General features: G+C 45.3%; 1 protein-coding gene across 3 annotated transcripts in view; it reads left to right on the forward strand.

Moving 5' to 3' along the window:
• LOC126524406 (ribosomal protein S6 kinase beta-1-like) overlaps positions 1 to 19,644 on the forward strand; it is a 124,631-nt gene that overhangs the window by 95,854 nt on the left and 9,133 nt on the right. The window contains exons 15-16 of one of the 3 annotated variants that reach the window (XM_055067292.1): positions 686 to 917; positions 9,812 to 12,247. In XM_055067292.1, coding sequence (XP_054923267.1) covers positions 686 to 917; positions 9,812 to 9,838 — 259 coding nt within the window. In that variant the 3' untranslated portion in view covers positions 9,839 to 12,247. Of the gene's footprint in view, positions 1 to 685; positions 12,248 to 19,644 lie in introns of those variants that run through there. The other 2 variants (XM_050172730.2, XM_055067293.2) reach the window with 2 other exon arrangements.

Raw genomic sequence — 19,644 nt, forward strand, 5'->3', positions numbered from 1 at the left:
AAAAAAGAAAAAAATGCACATACTTCTTGATTAGAAAAGTGGGAGCTGCATCATTACGCGAGTGCGTTCATTATGCAAGCAAATACTGTAATATGCGAGTATGTCCCAAGGCGATGGCGTTACCCAAGCGGCGACCAATCGCTGCTTGCAAAGAGAATTCTTCAAAAACTGAAGCATTACAGATTCATTTGTGAAGGATTTCATTTGTGAAGGTTACTTCATTTGCTAAGGTTAATTTTGTGCACGTCTACGAGCTAGAGCGGTATGCTCGACCAATATCTTTTGGAGATCGTCTTTATGTGGTCATCGTATTGAGGAGAGATACAGACCAAAAAGGGGGTAGAGTACCCAAAAAATAAAGTGCTGTTGCATTTAATAAAAGTGATCAACAGCGTTCATGTAGCATGCACTGTGGAGGCACCATGCACCCTCCTGCTGTGTTTCTCGATACAGCTGTTGCGCCGCATTCATTAGATTTATCGTCATCAAACTCGGCAGTGTATGATGAGGTTATCTGTGGATGGCCCCGTCATAGACTCCTTGTGAAATATTTTGCATGTTGAGAAATTGTTTGGAGCAGCCGAACGTTTGCTCTAGGTGCGATTGTTACATTTGGGCTTGACTGTATGTACTGCAAGGTGCCTCTCACTGCTCCGCTTCCAACCTCGACTGTACTTTTCTGCAGTCCTGTGTCAAAGCGTCCCCAGCCACACTTTGGCTTCAGCCCCTCGCCACTGGTGACTGGTAGCAGCGGAGTCAGTGGCCGACCAAACGGCGGAGTGGTGCCTTCCTCGCCAGACGAGCAGATGGACACAACGAGCGGACCTGCCCTGGCCCCCGTGATGGTCAGTGCACCTCCTCCACGGTCACCGGCCATCCCGACACGGAGCAAGGTGCCGCCTCCACCTCGACCCAAGGCACGTGGTGACCATGATGTTCCTTCCCTGCCGCGTCGTCTGCTTGGATATCTGGGTGGACCTTTCCGCTGAGGGAGCACCGGTTGAGGGGAACACTGTAGCATCCCAATGCCCGTGTCACAATGGCACCCTCTCAGTGATAAGTGAATTCATAATGTAACTAGAAATGCAGTTAAAAGGCAATGATGAAGATTAGTTACAGAACACTGGAGCTGACTCCGCACTAGCGTTGCATTACTCGTCTGCGCAGAGCATGCAGAATGACAAGGCATGAAAGGAAGAAAGGCATGCGGAGTTCTTTGTCCCTACAACTTTCTTCTACAGCGAGAATGTCTGTGCACGCTTTCCGTAGATCATGAATTGCCACCTTGCCCAGGCCTCCACCATAGCTAGTTGCACTACTCGCCTCCGTCCTTGCCTTTGCTGCACTCTTGGTTACGCCATGGCTCCAAACCATGTTGTGCAGTTTTCTCGTAAGTCACTGAACATCAAGCTTGATGGCCATCGGAGATTGTTGCAATGCTCAGTAATAGCCCTGCTTCTCTCAGCTATGGGTATTCAGTGTTCTGCTCCTGTCTGCAAGGCTGTTGGCAAAATGATGTCTGGGCTGGGGAAAGAAGCAGAAAAGTAGGCTGGAAGACACTGCCTTCTCTGGAGCTTGCTGCCTAATTCTGAGTTACATTCCTTGTTATTGAAATCGATGCTGCTTATTTGGATGCAGCATTATGAGTCCTTGGTTGAAATTCTCGAAGGGCACTGAAAGGTGTGGTCACCAGCCCTGCAGTTGGTGATTGAGAGTTAATCAGCGCCTCTATCAAGCTTCAAATGGCAGATAGCATTTGTTGTAGTAAGACTGCATTGTTTATCAGAAATTGGTTAATCATAGGTTAGTGTGCAGTGCATTCAGACATCAGCAGCAATGTTTGTGAACGAACAAGTGTATTGCAAGTTATCTTGCAGGTAATCATTAGTTGATGACACAAAGCTTTTTTTTAATTGAGAATTTCTCTTTACACTCAAACTTCCATACCATGAAGGTCATACTTACAGTGAGAAAGTTTGTCAAATTGGGTTTATGATTAATTGAGGTTTCCTTGTTTCAGCAGTAAAAATGACTTTGCAGATGTCTGGAAACCTCACGGTAGATAGCATCTCGTCAGTAAGCAGTTATATAATAATCAAGAGAACCTCACAAGAAACTTAGCTAATGACCACAGGGTGAAAAGCACTAGTGGGTGTGGTAGAGCTCGGGAGCTGCACGTGGACCGCATCTACTGCTGCGGGTCGCTTTCACGTGGCACCCTGAATGGATGGACTCGATGCTTATCACTGTGGCGGATCACTGCTAGGCTACAGATGACACCTCGACAGTGTGCTTTTTTTAATTTTATTTTGGTCGCTGCTGAGCCACTTGTAGGCTCTCTTCTGGTTGGCGAATGCCAAGGGCATGGTGCCCTGTGCACTCGCCGTATCTAAGTGATGCGTTATGTCCTTAGCTGGACTGTGAATGCTTTTTTGCCACCCCGAACGTGACAGTGATGACAGAAATGACATAAATGATGAATTTACTGTCAGGCAGTGTATTTGCTTTCTCTCGCTTGTCACAACAGTTTTGGGTATGTGCGTGCAATGTACAGTATTTGTCAAAAATATTTGTCAAGAGTATTTGTCAAAAAGTTGCCTTCGACCGTCTGGCCCAGTACAGTCTGTACAGAGAGTTTCTTTGAAATTCCACGAGCTCCAACACCCTCTGCAATGAAAGGAACCTCGCGCATGCCATTCAGGTGTCTGAATTGGCAGCGGGCAGCGCTCCTCTACACAGCCAAACAGCATGCCTGCCGCATATAGTGAAGGTGCGGAGTAGCCAACATATTTTTGCAAAAGGATTTACTGTCGCGCTCATTATGAGTTGTAGCACCCGCCGTGGTTTCTTAGTGCCTATGGTGTGGGCTGCTAAGCATGAGGTCGCGGGATCGAATCCCAGCCACGGCGGCCACATTTCGATGGGGGCGAAATGCAAAAACACCCGTGTACTTAGATTTAGGTGCACGTTAAAGAACACCAGGTGGTCAAAATTTTTCCGGAGTCCCCCCCTACGGCGTGCCTCATAAATCAGAAAGTGGTTTTGGCACGTAAACCCCATAATTTAATTTTAGCTATGAGTTGTAGCATGGGAGCTTGTGGCCCCAAGGTGCTCTGAGACTGCACGGCAGCGCCGGCGCATGAAAAATTGGTAAACTAAATGTCATTACTGGTGGCACATCGTTTCGGAGAAGAATGACACCTGTCATTTTTCTTGGCAAAACAAAAAGTGAGGGATTTATACTGTATTGCAATTTGTATAGTACATGATGTATCCATGGACTTTGTTAAATGAAAACGGTGGAAGAAAATTGCCATACTAAACGCTGAAAAAAATTCAGTGGAACTCCAATTGTACAACTTTCAGGGGACCACGAAAAACTGTCGTATAATCGAAAAACTTAAAATGCAGGCAGTGATGCTCAGTCTTGTCCATAACGGGTACAGATCGTCTGAATAAGCCCATGGCACAAACCTGAGCTGCTCCAAGGAAGGTAGATTAAATAATAGGAAAATGGCAACAAAGCATAATTGGAGGAGGTGCAAGCGCATCTTTATTCTCACCTTTAAAAAAAATCTGTGATAGTTTTCTGGATGTTTCCCCAGCTGCGACGCATCAGCTTCCTCTTGAAGGTCACCAACATCATTGCATACACAAACAAACCACCAAATGTTGTCGACGCTCCGCAGCACTTCCACATAAATGTAACGAACAGACAATTCGGAAACAAAGCCTCTTCACTTATGGTTGTCGTCTGAGGTGCAGACTTTGGGCACCTCAGAGGACGACCTTGGGCGATCCTTTCGAGGATGGTTTTACTTTCGCCAAATTTCATGTTACTCAGCACCGAAAGCGTCCCCGACAAGTGTTTTCAGTGCTGTACCAAGCTCGTTATCAGTACCAAGAGTGGCCGTATACTTTGAGGGGTTCGGAGCTTCGGGCTAAGTCTCGTGAAAATGAATCTATCTCTGTAAGTGAATGCACGAGTACACGACACCTTCGAGCTCTTTTGAGATCAAGTACTTTTTGAGAGGCCACACAACCATTTGATTCAAGAACAGTGCCAGGTCACTACAAGGTCCACAGAGCCCTTCCGACCGGCCTTGCATTTAAAGAGGGCCTCCCACTGGTCATGCCATCTGCAAATCATTGACGTCGAGCCGCTGAGCCATGGCGGAGTTTCCCTCCTTCTCGGCCATCAAAATTGCTAGTCTCTCGAAGCGGGCATCATATTGAATGCGCTACTTTGGCATAACGCCACAAATAAATGGAGTCGGAGTGTAAAACACTGCAGGGTACTGCACCACCACAACCGTAACACAAGTACAGTGAAAATGGCACCAATTCCAACCGAAAAAAAAGTTTTGACTTCAGTCGACTCGTGTATGCATTAGACCGATACGGAAAGGTACAGATTGCCAACGTAATGCTAAAAACTGCAGAATTTAGAATATTCCTTTCAAAATTGCGAATTTTACCGTTATTCAAATGTAGCACCAAGAAAACCCATTATCAGCCGGCTTCAGTGTGCTCACGTGCCTGCTTGCATCTGCTTAGGGGGGAGGGGGGGGGATTCTTCTTCCCCATATCTCTTTTTTTTTTTTTTTTTCTTTGAGACAATATCAGAGAGGCGTACGAGGCAGGGTCAGCGTAAAATTTCATCGTGTACAGTGGACTCTTTAAATAGAACCTCAAGGGACCAGGGAAATTGCTTCCGTTTATCACGAGTTCCATTTATTGAGAGACAAAGCAAGCTGAATAATACAATTGCCTGGATACAAAACCAACCAACCACGAGGATGGTGTTCTGTTTAAGAGGCCGTTCCATTTAAGCGATTTTCGTTTATTGAGATTCCATTGTAATCGAGGTTTTTGATACACTGTTTCTTTGGAGGTTCTGCCCGGACCAAACTAATTTGTCGCAAAATGCAGGTTGTCACATGACCGGGGGCGTGTAATCGAGGTTCCACTGTACATGGTATTTAATAGAACAGGAGACAGAAAATGATAAAAGAAAGTATAATGTATTGTGGATCTCATTAAGCCAAGGATTATAGTATTGAGTTTCAACTGTGCATCATTTTCTTTTAGTCCAAGGAACGTTTGTAAATTAAAACTTTATACACTCAAGCCTCGTTATAGCGAAGTTGGCGGGGAAGCCAGAAATACTTACTTCGTTAAATATACTTAAAAAATACTTACACGTTAAAAATACTTACTTAAAAAATACATTACTTCGTTATGCCTACTATTGTTACTTACTGCAATATATATTAGCAATGTTATGCACAACTTTAAACATGCAAAGAATACTAAGACTCCCTGGCATGCCAAACCTCTACACAGCGTGTATGCAGTGAAAATTCAATAAAACAACAGCAAAAGACTCTCCAGCACGCACAACACGAGAGTTTTTAGCACCTGACGTGACAGCCATCACGATGGCATCCTTATGTTCCAGTGCGATGGTCTTTTGCTCCCACTTCTCACCTGGCTCGCTCATACCATTGTCATGAAACCCGTCAAAGTATACAACCGACAGAGCTTGCCACAGCGTCAGAAATGCGGACGTATACGTGGACGCGCTCGCCCCTTGAAAGTGAAACTGTCTGATCCGCCACTTTCTAGCAGCCCCTAGGCTCCACATAGCTTGGCTTAACTTGGCTTAGCTTGGCCAGCTCATGCTGGTTTTACGCAATCTCGGAGGTCCCGCCTAGCTGCGCCGGCACAGAGCGGTCCGCCGCAGTTAGAGAAAGAACTGGAGGCACTAGTTTTCAGCACATCGCATGCAAGCATCATTATCGATATGCGGTGCAGCACAGTTAGGCATGACCTGCTAGATTGCGGACTCGGAGGGTGCGCCTAGCTTCGCCGTAGCGAAAGATAGATGGGATAAGATAAGAAAGAAGTGCTGAAGCAAGAAAGAACATAATACTCGAGCAGCTGTTCTGCTGGGTCCCCAACAAATGCAGAACTCGTCAGAAAGTGATATGCTTGATGCACAACGGCCAGCGTTGTTGTCTTTGGAGACAAACCTAGTTCATTATATGCATTGGCAGAACAATTTTACTTCGTTAAAACAAGGTTTAAAATATGGTGATCTGTTAGAGATTTCATGGGAATTGCATTTACTTTGTTATATCCTGCCTCGTTATAATGTGGGTCCAGTCTAATTCAGGTGCACATGGCACCACTCTGTTTATCTTACTGCGGCAGCTGATTCTCACTGAGCGTCGCAATGGAGAGTGCAGTTCGACTAGATGCTGATGGGCACTGAACAATTGTTGAAACAGCCTTCACAACAGCTGTGCAGCCCGACTTTATTCAGTATTCTTTTGACAGTAAAGTTATGGGAGCAGTGGAAGTACCGATGATGACAGGAATAGTATTATGTGCCATATTTATTAGAATCTGGGTCGATAGTTCTTTTTTTTTTTTTTCTTTCAGATAAACATATGCCAAACTCTAGGGTCGGCTTAGATACGAGGATTTTAAAAAACGTGCAAGTTTGTAATTGAAAATGATAAATATGCCACATAGCTAGCACCATATAAAGAAGTGCGTGTCACAGCCGCTATTATTCGCACCAGCAGCCAACTGAAGTACACGAGCGACGCCGCTATGTTGACCTGTGTCGTATCGGCATGTTGGCGTGGCCCATAGCGTGGCTGGCATGGCGTTATTCTAATGGCACCAAACAGGTGATGCCACTATAATGCCGTTTTCAAACGAAAAGTGGTGCTAGCCGCAGAGGCATCGGCAAGGTTCAAGCCGAGCGGGACTTCAGCATCGATGAGAAAAACATCCGTTGTTGGAGGGGGCAACAAGGAACACTTTTTTCGTGTGCCGCGATGAGGAGACGACAGCGATAAGGAAAATGAGCGCGTGATGACAGAGAGGAGCTGTCCACTGAGGTCGCGCCGCATTTCAATGCATGCGAGCCATGCCGTACTGTCTCTGTCTATGCATGCATGGGCATGCGGACGTGAGCCTGCACGTGTCTGCAAGCGTGCATGTGGTTAGGCTAGCAGCGATGATAACGTAAAGTGAACTTGGCATGCTCGTATTAAATAAATTCCGTTTTCATTTTGTGAACACTTCCTCACTTTTTTGTTCGGTCTACATTCGAGGTAAGCTTTTTATTTTTTCTGGCTTTGGACATCTGGGTGTCTGCGTAGAATCGGGGCCGGCCTAGATTCGAGTGAGAACAGTATGTTGCCTTTGCACAGTTGGGCACGGCTTTGCGTTCTGCCTGCGTTATGGCAACTATGCCTGATGACTTTGTTATTTGTGCTGTCGCTCACAGCTGCTGCTACACTGTGCAGCCAGCGTGCAACAGGCGTGGCAGATGCCTGGGGCACTTCGTGCACCTGAAGCGGCACTGCTTGCGCAATGCATTCAGTGGCTGAGATGTGCGGAAACTGAGGCAACTCGCGGTTTAAGTAGGTAGCAACAAGTGGCTCCAGTGCCAGGTTGCAGTACGTGTGAATACACAAAATGGACCCTTGAAACATCCGGCACCCCTTACCTGGTGGTACATACCTCTGTGCTACTACCGGCCCTCCTGTCACTCGCAAAAAGGGATGCAAAGCTTTGATTGCAGATGTCGCCATGTGCTTGTGCCAGTAGTTACCCCACAGATTTTAAGCGAGGGCTTGATGACCGGTGGGTGTGGCCCTCACTTTTCTGGACACAGATCCTTCTCCAGTCTGTTCCCACTGAGTCTTGCATGGTCACACCCTGCGATCTCTCAAAATGTGTCATTAGAAAGATCTCATGACTGATGTTTCTTCTGCGATTTTATCCCATTTGCATATCACCTTTTATGCCACTTGAATCATCTCTGACATCGATGCATGTAGAACATATCGTCACCATTCTTTTTTTTTTTTTTAGTGGCTGCATTTTTCTTCTGCTTATCATATTCATGCCATTCCCAGATTTGCACATCCTTCTGGAATGCTGCACAGAACATGCAACGAGAATGAGCAGACCAGTGTATCCTGTTGCATTTGGTGGTGCTTGAGTAATTCACCAGCTGGAGTTAAGCCACTAGGGTAAGAGTAGGGAATACTTGGCCAGTATATTTGCGGGTGAGCAAGTGCTTCCACCTGAGGTGAGCTCCGGTTAGAAACGGTGCTATGAAAGGAAGATTGAGTCGAGGCTTTGGCTGATGTCGCCCTTCGTTGTGGTTCCTTTGTATTTCTGCTGCATATGGCTAGTCGTCCTTAGTGACGTCGACACACTAGACGTAAAACAAAGAAGAAAAGCAAGCTATCAACTGCAAGGTAGTACAAGCTTTATCATGAGCCTACTGCGAGTCGGCTGTGACACTTGTACATCTAATTTCAGACCCATTGTGCCACGACGTTAAAGGCCAGCTTGCTCACTGAAATTGGGTAGGTCATGAGCAGTCTTTACTTTCCTGCTGTGCCACTTCTAACAACTTCTTCCTCTTGCATTATTGCAAGAGGCACCATGAACATTACTCCGTGCTGTTCATTGCGCAATGCTGTGACTTGCATTTTCCACAGATGCCATTAAAAGGCGTTTAACCTTACAGCCGCTTTTTGTAATGGAGCTCTTTTCATTTTGAGGCTAAGAGGGTGGCCCCACGCCACCGCATGCTCTCCCAATGGATGCAGTGTCAAGACTGACCATAGGCTGTGCAGTAGTAGACAATCATCCGTGCGCACAGCACGCACGGCAAAATCTCATTAGTACTAAAATACCGAATGCATCATTTCTACTTCAAAATACTTATTGAGCTGTGAGAAACTTAACACAGTACACGTAGCAGTGTTTTCAGTACAAACATATTTATAACTCAATTAACATTCCGTTGTTTTTTTTTTTTTTTTTGGTGTGAATTTACTCTGCCCAGAAATAAAGGTCAACAAGTTCTTTTAATTATCATTGATGTGTAACTATATTTGGGCTTAGTTGTGTTAAAATACATTCAATTAGAGAAGACATGCTGCAAGTGCTTGCCTGGTAGTGAAGACTGGGCACTGTGGATTTCCACTTATTTCACTCTGGTTAATTCAACCTCCACCTAATGCGATCTCGTCTGAAGGCCCGAGCCGTTGTTGGGCATTATGGGCTCAACCTTCCGTTATTCCAATTTCAATAGTGATCGTGTGCCATTAGATTCAACTCTTGAAATACTCGTTAGCAGGACCACAATGCACCAATTCTGAAGGCTTCTAGTATGTGCACATGCCGAACCAGTTAGATTCACACAGGCAATATCGTGCAGGCGAACTTTGCAGCAGCAGGTTAAACCCCTCAACCCAAGACCTTGTTTCTTAAAATAGAGCAACTGTAGTGAGGTTACGGTGCATCATTGTGCTCTTCTTTCCTTCATTGCACCGAGTTATGCTTTGGGTTCTTCGCAAACCTGCACCTGCTCCACACGTTTTGCCTGTGCATGCTCCCTTGGGCATGCGGAGCTAACTTCACCTATTCCGAGTAGTACCATTTGTTGAAATTGCGGTACACTAAAGGCAACAACAAATCGTAGAACAAATATTTTCACCTTAATTTTTTAAAAAAGCAGGGAGAAATTACGCAGAAGTGCATTTGCACGTTGGCACCTCCTAGGACCATCCACGAAATGAACACTGTATCACAATGCTTAAGAACATAAAACGAAGTAGCTGCTCTACGTAATAGTGGTGGCATCTCAGGGTCACGGGAGGCAGAATGATTGATTTCGCGTAAAATGCACGGAAATGTCGATGATGGGCAAAGGCATCAGTTAGGAGGGGCTCATATTCATCTCAGACCACTGTCATTTATCTTCTTGCAGGTGTATTTTCCCAGGGCCAAGCGATAGATGGATGTCCTTGAGGCGGCAAATATGGTCAGGGTTTGCACAATACACATGCTGCACTCGTTGATCATAACGGAGTTGCATGCAACCGTGTTCAAGTTGCAGTTCAGCTGTGGTCGTTTCGGCACGACCTTCAGCCAGCTGAAGTGTGAAGCCTTGTCCAGGGCTGCAGTGATAAAAATTCGAGGCCCTCTCGACTGAAGCTGCAGAGGTCAAGCAGGGGATCAAAGCAGGACTCTGTTTGCAGGCTCGAGGAGACAGTGTCGCACTTCCAGGGTATTTCATCATTTAAAAGAAGAGTAGGGGCATGCCTGGAACACGGCCCTGCAGCAGGCTAGTTAGGTAAATGTCTTGGAACGCTAACATTGCAAGCGAGTGGCAGAATGAATGGATTCACTAGTGCCTGTCTTGTGATCACTCTGCATTGTGTGTTGTCTTTCAAACGGTTATGCACCATTTTGTATGTAGCAAGCAACGCTGCGAAGATGCGCAAGTAGTGCGGTCTCGCTCTACACTATATATTCTACACTACACTATACACTATATACCGTATTTACTCGCATAATGATCGCACCCCTGAATTTTGTCGTCAAAATTCGATTTTTTTTTATTTCTCGTGTAATGATCACACCCCGAACTTACCACAGCGATATGTCTTGTGCCAAGTCTAGCTAATAATGATTGCGCTTACCATCTGTCGAATGCTACGCGAACAACTCTTCAAGACAAACCAGGCGGTTTGCACGCACCAAACATTCTTAAGCAGGTGCCCCATTTCATTCCTTTCATCACTTTCCGCACTTCCATGACAAAAAAAAAAGCTACAACCAAACTTTCCTTTATTATGTGTAGGCTTTTTATAATGTTTGTGGTCAACAACAACAAAAAAGGTGCCTTTCAATTCTTCTCACCTGCACTCGTGGGCACGCAACAAATCAAGAGCGGCAACGATAGTACCCACGTTTACACTGATACGTTAGAAGCGTACCCTATTCATGCGTCGATGCTTGTAACACAGCTAAGATATTCGCCCACCCTTAGTGGACATGTGCTGTATTAGGATAGTAGTGAAGACAAATGCCGTAGTTTCCGCAGCATGCCCACCATGTTTTTCTATGTCACTGGCAGCTAAGTGCACCCATCTGTTCCTGTCCCCTCAAAGTGGACATGGCTAAGTTATTGCCAAAAACTTGCCGATATTAACAATATTATTCATTACTGATAAGGGAGAAACTGTTTCAATGCACGTAATGTACTCGCGAGAAAAAAAAAAAAAAAAACGCGTTCGGCGCATTGGGCTTGCTTTGCCGGCCGCCATCTTTGTTTTGGTGTCCCGCGCTACATACAACGGCAGCTGCCTATTTGTTGACCTGTTCTCATCTCGCAGCAAATGCGGAATGGAAAAGAAACTTTTTTTTTCTTTTCGCAAGAAATTTAACTCGCATAATGATTGCACCCCTGAATTTGCGTCAATTTTTTTTCCAATAAAGTGCGATCATTATGCATGTAAATACGGTATACACCATACAGTCCATACATTACAACTACAACTTATGGATGTCAGGTTACACCACATTGCATATTGATTACACACCTTTGCACTTCCACTGAGGTGGCTTTCTGTGGCCACCTTTGTGGAAGTACGTTGAGATCTGCAATGTCTTCCATGCAATACTTATGCTGTGTTTTGGTGATGCCAAGCATTTTATGAACAACCATCTGGTCAGGTAAAAGCATGAATGAAAGACTGGCTCACTGAGTAAATCGGAGCAAAAAACTTATTGACGATTTCGATATCCGTGGGGAGCTAGCATGGAGCTTTTCCATTGAAGTCGTTTTGTACGGAACCCTCGCGAACCAAATCTTCGTATGGAACCTGAAATGTCAACAATTTCTTTGTGTTGACTTTGTCATTGACCTTATCCTGCGATTGTACATTATATTTTGTGACATAAAAGTATGAGACATGGTTACATCTTAGGACATAACGTATAGCTATACGACTAATTGAAGCACAAGGGAGACTACGGAGATGACATATGTGACGCAGTATTTTTGGGTTGAAAATGCGAGCATTGAGACTCTAGGCTCCGTAGCTTTGCCTGCTGTATATGAAATGGAGTTAGCGTTTGAAGAGAGAGATGCCTAGTCCTCGCAGAGAAGGTTGCTTGCTTGCCCATGGACCAAGACGTGCCTTCCTGGGTCACCACATTTTTGATGTGGCTTCACAGAACTGCAGCTTGCATAGTGGTGTCACAAACAAAAGGATTGTGTTCGAAGATAGGTTTCAAATGACTGTTCAACATTTACATTAATGACCGTGATGCATTTAGCATGCAAATCTGTCCTTTGCCAAATGAAGAAAACTTGTGTATGATTGGCAGGCTGTAAATAAAAGTTTGTTTCTGATTAGTTTGTCTTTTACTGAACAGTGTTATTTCGTTGAGATAAGCTCAACCATGCAGGACTCTCCTTACTGATTGTTCTGCAGCACACTATGCAGTTCATTCCTTTCCACACATCATTGTGCCTAGAGGCAAAATCCAGTTTTACACAGCACTTTGTATTGGTCCAAAGTGAAATATAACGAAACATGAACTGGGTGTGTCTGCCAACAAACCCAACTTGAAATTCCAGTTGTTAGTTGCATCACTGATCCTATGTCTTATTGCCATTACATTAGTAGTTTCTGTTGCTTTTCCTCCATGCTATCAGTTTGGGTGTGGCACGGAAGATACCGGCCACATTCATTATTACCCGCTGCCGATTCACAGCAGCCGCTGGCATTGCACAGCTGAGTCACTGCTGCACCTTGGTGCTTCTGGTACAGTGAGCTAGAATGTATGGGCAGTTTGCCAACCAAAGTGCGCCACGTATTATTGCGCGTGTCACATGAAGTGGCCCTCCCAGCAGTGGCGTAGTTATCGCTAACTGTTGAACACATCTAGTAAACCATAGCCCTATCCATAGCCGGTCTGGAGTGCGCATCTTGTTAGACGTCAGATGCGTGTTCCAGACCCACGTCCAAACTGTGTTCCAGTGCGTGATGCGCTTCACCACGATTCACCTTCAAACAGCGACAGCACCACCGCTATTGGCGGGACAAAATATATCAAGCAGCGAGGCACAGTCGGGCCACTGAGAAAAGTTTCTAGTTCACTCTACATCTGGTGCCAGGCCATTTGCAGTGCAGTTGGTTGCCTTTAGCCATGTGAAGCCCTGCACACCAGTTCTTGTTGCACCACTGTCGCTAATCAGCATTATGCTCATTCTGTGCATGGCAGCGGGGTCCATCCACCTGCACAACAAATGCTAGTGGCTCCTCCCTCCGTCGCGGAATGGTTCGCATGTCCACCCATAGTGGTCTGTAACTTCGGATATCGCAAGAGGGATGAACTATGAACTGTACAGGCCAAGCACTATTTTCAACCAGTTTATTGCGAGGCGTGCACCGTTTCGTAGGTGCCGGCCCTGTGGAAAAAAACGAAATGAAGGGAAGAACCTAGCAGAAGTGTAAGAAACAAGAAATTGCCAGAAATTATGCCCACGTGTGTAATTACAAATCACATACGTTGTGTATCAGCAGAATGCATGGACTCTAGAAGCCGTATCTCCTTGCTTGTCAGTGAAACAGATGGCGTGCTAGCCACTGCAAGGTCATCCTTCTTCACCCGCAGTGAGCGTGGTATGGCTGCACAAGCTTTTTTTGCCTTTTTCTCCTCGCTGTGCGGGTGCTTGCTGCTATCTTGCACGGTGAGCCGCTCTTGGAGATGCAGTTGAACCTGTTCATTACCACCTCGATAGTTCCAAGAAAAGTTATCATTATATCAGTAGTTTGTAATATATGAACTTGCCCTTAAGGACCCTAAAAGATTAACTGCACTGAAGCTGGCATCGGAAGTTAAAATTTTCAGCACATTGGTCCATGAACCAGATTTTCAGTGTCAGTTTTGTTCCCAGTGTGTTGCCACACCTACTTGCAAACTTCCATTAGAAACGACCATCTAAAGAGGGAAATGCAGTGTCATGTAGCGCTTTCATAGCGGCTCCCAGTTCCGATCGCCTGTCATTTCGAAACTTCAAATGCAACCGCCATTTTTTATTTCAGAGCTTGCGATACATTTTACTACCAAAAGGGCATGACTGCTTTCTGCACAAGAGAGCAAAGCATTCTAGTTGGCCGGAAGCATAAACTTTCGGGTCTACTGTGGCATGCTACCATTCTGCGAAGGTTCCGGACATCGTGGTTTTTGCGCGAGGACTGCATGCCAGCCACGCAAGAGCCTTAAAAGTATGTTATCTATCTCACTTCTGGCGTAAAAAAATGCAATGTTCAAAAGATTAAATATTGCCCTGAACCGTTATCAGCAATCCACAACACACAATCCACAACGCCATGATCTCCTGATAATTGTGTAGTAACCACCGATCAAACCAAACAAAAGGCACTACTTGAGATTGACACACATGCTGAGAAGCTATTGAAATTCGCTTTGTAACAGAGATATTGATGCTTGGCTAACACTATGGCTGCCTTTTGTTGTTTGGTTTTTATGGCTTCCCTGACTCTTGATATGTTTAACTGATAGTCTTTAGACCTTGTCATGTTCGTATGCTGCGGTATTTGCAATCACCTATATATATGTTGATAGTTTCAACAAAAATTCAGTTGAGAGTTAGCGCTTGTCCTATCTTCTCCTAGTCTGTGTGGGTGTCACTTCACTCTACAAACCAAGAATAGGTTACACGCACAAGGCCGTGCTTACGTACTGCTACAATAATGTACGCTTTGACGACAGCTTAAAATTCAAACGAAAGGCTGCGCACATTCTTCAGAAGAATTCATCTTGTGGTAGAGACTAGTATGTCGCAGCTCGTACCTCCACATCACGTCATGGCTGCAGTACACAATTAGCCAGCAGGAATGCAAACAAGTGGGGATATCCATGAAATGCAGAATGTGCATGTGCTTTGGGCATTACTGCTCCGTGCACTAATCGAGTCAAGGAAGAGCAGTTGGAGTTTGCACGCCAGCCCCACTCGTGGTTTCCAATGTCTCTTTGAGCACCCAGGAAACATATCGCTTGCCCATTGCATGCCACGCTCTTCCAGCAAGATCTCGCTAGTGTAAGGTGACCAGACATCCTGACTTAAGGATGGTGTGTCCCGTTTTTACCTCCGTGGTGCTGCTGTCCCGTGGCTTACCTGTGGGAGGGTGTCTTGTCCCGTTTTTCCCTATCCAGACCCCAACTTGGCCCGAAATGCCTGCCCTGTGGTGCCAAATCGGCTGTTCGCTTTTCGGATGTGGTGTTGCTACCTTAATAAACAAATTTTAGAGGCAGGCGACATAGCAAAACGTTGCCAGAATTGAGTCAACAATGGCGCTTGTGATCTCATAATGGTCCACAAAGCAAACTGTTCACTTGCCTTTAGATGATTGGTCACAGAGGCCCTTTTGCTAATCAATCACGTGAGGGCAAGGGAAAGGCTCACTTTCCAAACCATTTTCAGGTTGCACCCCTCCAAGAACGCACAACTACTTTTACGGCTCGTACATTTTTTCGATTCAGTTACAATGGACTTCTCAATGCGTTGACACACAAGCCATGGCCAAACCAAAGTGCACTGATGACAGCATCTTCATGACATCTTGCTTGTGACGCATGTGGTGTGGAAAGCACATGGAATAATGCCAAAAAGCAAGTGAAAATTTACTCACAAGCTTGGAAAGGAGTTTCCTGTCACATAAACCAAACATGGAATAAATGTTGAATGTGATTAACGGTATATCTCCCCCCCCCCCCCCACTCCCCCTACCCTCCTGTTCCGCTTTGGCATTCGAGGCATCTGGTCACATTGCACTAGTGCTGACACAGCAGGCAACAAAGGGACGTCGCATGTGGCATGGCCTCCACGACTGGTGCCCACTAGTCGGACACCTTTTCATTGCCTTTTCTCACAAGTAGGTGCTACAGTTCATTTTCGCAGGTGAGGTTACGCCCAACATGTGCTTTGGGCTCTGTGACTGCGAGTATGCTCAAGATCTTCGAGGCCATGCCATGCATGTGCTGACTGTGTTGCCAGCTGCGTAGCAGTGGCCTTGCAGGTTTTTCTGAGACGGCGCAGCAGGCAGGAGAAAAAGGTAATGCGGGGTGCAGCTGTTCGGCAGTTGCCGCTAACTCGGAGCTCTTGGTCCAGACGGTCAGTAGAACGATGCAACATGGTCAAAGGAGTGTTTTGAAGAGGCACCCAATTGCTGTGCCAAGGTGCAGATGATAATCCCATGACAGTTGTGACGAGGTGACGCGCTGTAAAGTGTAAGTCTTAGGTATTCAAGCACCGGTAATGATGGACAGTCAGGAAAATAACGACGAATCACCACTGATAGTGGCCAGTAACACTGCACTGTATAATTATGCTGTGTTACTACAATATCTGTGGTTGTGATAGCCAGCCATGGTGACCTCGTTTCAATGGGGTCATAATGCAAAACAGTTGTGCACCAAGCTTTGAATGCACATTCAGGTACCCTAGGTGGGTGTAATTCATCTGAAAGCTTCCCCTGTGCCTTATAAACCTGGTGTTGCTTTGGGATGTTAGTCAGTCACATCATGCACTCAGGATTCTCGCACCAAAAGCTTAGGAAAGGGCACTTTACTATGAGTTCGCAGCAAGGAAGGTTGGTCATGTGGGCTAGTTTCAGAACAGAATAACCAAATAGTACACCAGTCGTGGCTATGCTACACCACCAAATTAATTTGCACTACAAGTGCTAAATCTTTACTTGTCATATAATGAAGTTGGTGGCTTAACCTCATCTGAATGAGAATTGTCACTCTCAGGCAAGTCTTCAGAATGGATAGGCTACTGCTTTTTCAACAGGCCATACAGAAATACTATTTACAGGCAAAAGAAAATGACATTACAGCAGTGGGCCAAGCCAAGGAGTAATTCAAAAAACAAACATTGGCGTGGTCCACCAGTTTAACAGTACATTGAGGTTTGAAGAGGTGGAACATCAAGGCAATGGTTCTCTACACTGTTGCACTAGCTGTCGCAGTCTGTTCTTTGCACTTTGAAACTTCTCAAAAGTTTCTCTTCCACGGCTTCTGATGATGCTTTTTTACCTGTGTGCATGTATAACACATCCACCCTGCATGCCGAGCACAAACACTCGTGAATGGGAGCATCCATGTCAACAGCTCCACCAGTTAACAGCAATAATTTCATTTTTATGAGCATGTTTAAGTGGTTTTCATTGGCAATTAGTGTTGGCAAGCAAGGGCATGTGCCACATGATAGTTGCTGCCTGCTGTATATTTTTCCAGCTGAGCTTCAGGGGGCCACTTTGTTGGAACAACAGCGACAAAGAAAATGCTAGGATGAAACGCAACTAGCAGCTCTTTATTTTGCTTGCAAGTTATATACAAGCTCAGTAATGTGTTCCATTCAACATGTACAACTAAATAATCCCAAGCATAGTTGTTTCCAGGTAGCCAAACTTGACCCAGGGACACCAACTACAGCATCTCTCCTAGCCAGGTGATGGCTATGGGAGACAAAGCCCCTTACTTTAATTTAGCTAGTCTTGGTTCTCTTTATGCCCTTGTACATTAGCTCAGGGGTGCAGAAAGCAGCGAAGGAGGCTCAGCTTAGTACCAGCTTTGCCACTAGATCATGTTGTCAAACACCATAGTATGAGCCCCTCCGGTAGCTTGAGGGCACTGCCACCGTTTAAGTACTCGCTCGCGACCAGTCCATTAAAGACAAAAGGTCACCTCCCACCCAGAGCACACTTGCAAGCTCAGTGTTGTTTAGAGATGTAAGCAGTTGAAAAAAATTAAAAAAACATGAAAATTTTTCGATAGAACAGGTCTTCATTTTTTTTTCAACCAGGATAAAATTGAAAAAAGACAAGAAAGAACGCAGCACTTCCCACAGAATTCTGTTGTGATGCAACTCCTTTTGACGTATCTAAATGTTTGGTCAAAAGAAGGAGTTTGGGAGTCTGCGAAGCACCTAGATTCACCCGTGAGGGGGGGCCAAGGACTTTGCTTCAACCAGCCTTTGAGCCCCATTTGCCTGTCGCGTACTGCAGAATCCCCTTTCTCCTGTGGCATGTAAAAGAAACTTGTCCGAGTTTGGAAATGTGCCCACCAAGCTACGTTACAGGCTCCCATGGGATCTCGTGTAAAAATTTTTGTACGCACACTCAAACCTCAATGTCCGGAAGGCTTCGTCTGCTGCACGGCAAAGCCATGACAGACATAGATTGATACAAATGTCGGTCTTGACGCTTTGATGTGAAATCAATGCATTGACGTGAAATTGTGCCTAGATTTTGAACCTAGAAGCTCTGGTGGTTAAAATTAATCTGGAGTCCTTCAGAACAGCATTCCTCATAATCGTATTAAATAAATTCAGGAATTCTGGGGTTTTGCATGCCAAAACCACGATTCGGTTATGAGGCATGCTGTAGTGAGGCACTTCAGATTAATCTTGACCACCAGGAAATCTTTTAACGTGCCCCCAATGCACGGGGCACAGGCATTTTTGCATTCCGCCCCCATCAAAATGCGCCCACTTCAGCCAGGATTTTATCCCACAACCGTATGCTTAGCAGCACAACACCATAGCCGCTGAGCCACCATGGCGGGTGATGATACATTCATATTGCAGTTTCGGTGTGTAAAACCCCAAGGTCTATTTAAATATCTAGGCTGTGGTCTGTGGCTTCACTGGTTCCAGGAGGTGTCGTACCTGGCATTAGGTGGCAAGAAACTCGAAAGAATGTCTTGCAAGGGGAATTGTTGGAATTGTTAAAAGCACTTGAGATTATCAGAACAAACCCCCAATATGTGCTAGCTATACAATTAAGAACTTTAAAGAATATAACAGCGTTATTAACGAACTGAAGCATATGGTAGTACAATTAAGTATACAACTCAAAAGTATATTATGGTAAGGAATTGACAGTAATGTACTTCACTCACCATCACTTTACTGGTTTTGCACTGTTCTCGTTTTACATGAACAAAGGAGAAGAAAAACTGAACTACATGAAAGGCGCCATGAACATAAAGCTTACTCAATGTAAATTCAGCTCAGTCCAAATTTATAGGCAGCCTGGCAGACCAACATGCAATGTAGTTTTATTCACTGGAACGGATGTAAACACTTTCTCTGCTGTACAGGCACCTGCCCACAGCCCAGTTTGTCGTGCTGCAGGGCTACAACACAGTTCAGAAAATTGGTTAATGCTGTGATGCCTGAACATGCTTCCGCACGAAGTGAAATTTCGATGCGAAAGCATCAAACGGCCCATTCAGCGAAAAAGCCGGCTGTATCTATCACCTGTAGGAGTAGAACGGCACCTAATTTCCCATTGGCAGCTGCGCCACAGCACAAACACACCTCGATGGAGCAGAGTGGGCGAAACCAGAATATTGAGGTACAAAAGCATTTCAAATGCTACATTGGGCATTACGGGGTTAGAAGGCGCCTCACTTGGTTCAAGCATTGCAAACAGACCAACATGTGGTGCGCAGATCAAACAGTGGTGATCACGTCTGCAGTGTATTATGCTAATATGTACAAACAAGAATACCTGAAGCAAAACTTCATGTGCCCTTCTCAGAAGAGCCTTTGGTCTGTGTGAAACGCAAATAGCCAGCAGGAATGCAAACAACCTGGGGATTTCTGTGGAGTGCAGGGCATCATCATCATCAGCCCATATTTCTACATCCACTGCAGGACGGAGGCCTCTCCCAGAAATCTCCGATTACCTCTGTCTTGCGCTAGCTGATTCT

This window comes from Dermacentor andersoni, chromosome 3, assembly GCF_023375885.2.
Source record: "Dermacentor andersoni chromosome 3, qqDerAnde1_hic_scaffold, whole genome shotgun sequence".
In the NCBI taxonomy this organism is placed as follows: domain Eukaryota; kingdom Metazoa; phylum Arthropoda; class Arachnida; order Ixodida; family Ixodidae; genus Dermacentor; species Dermacentor andersoni.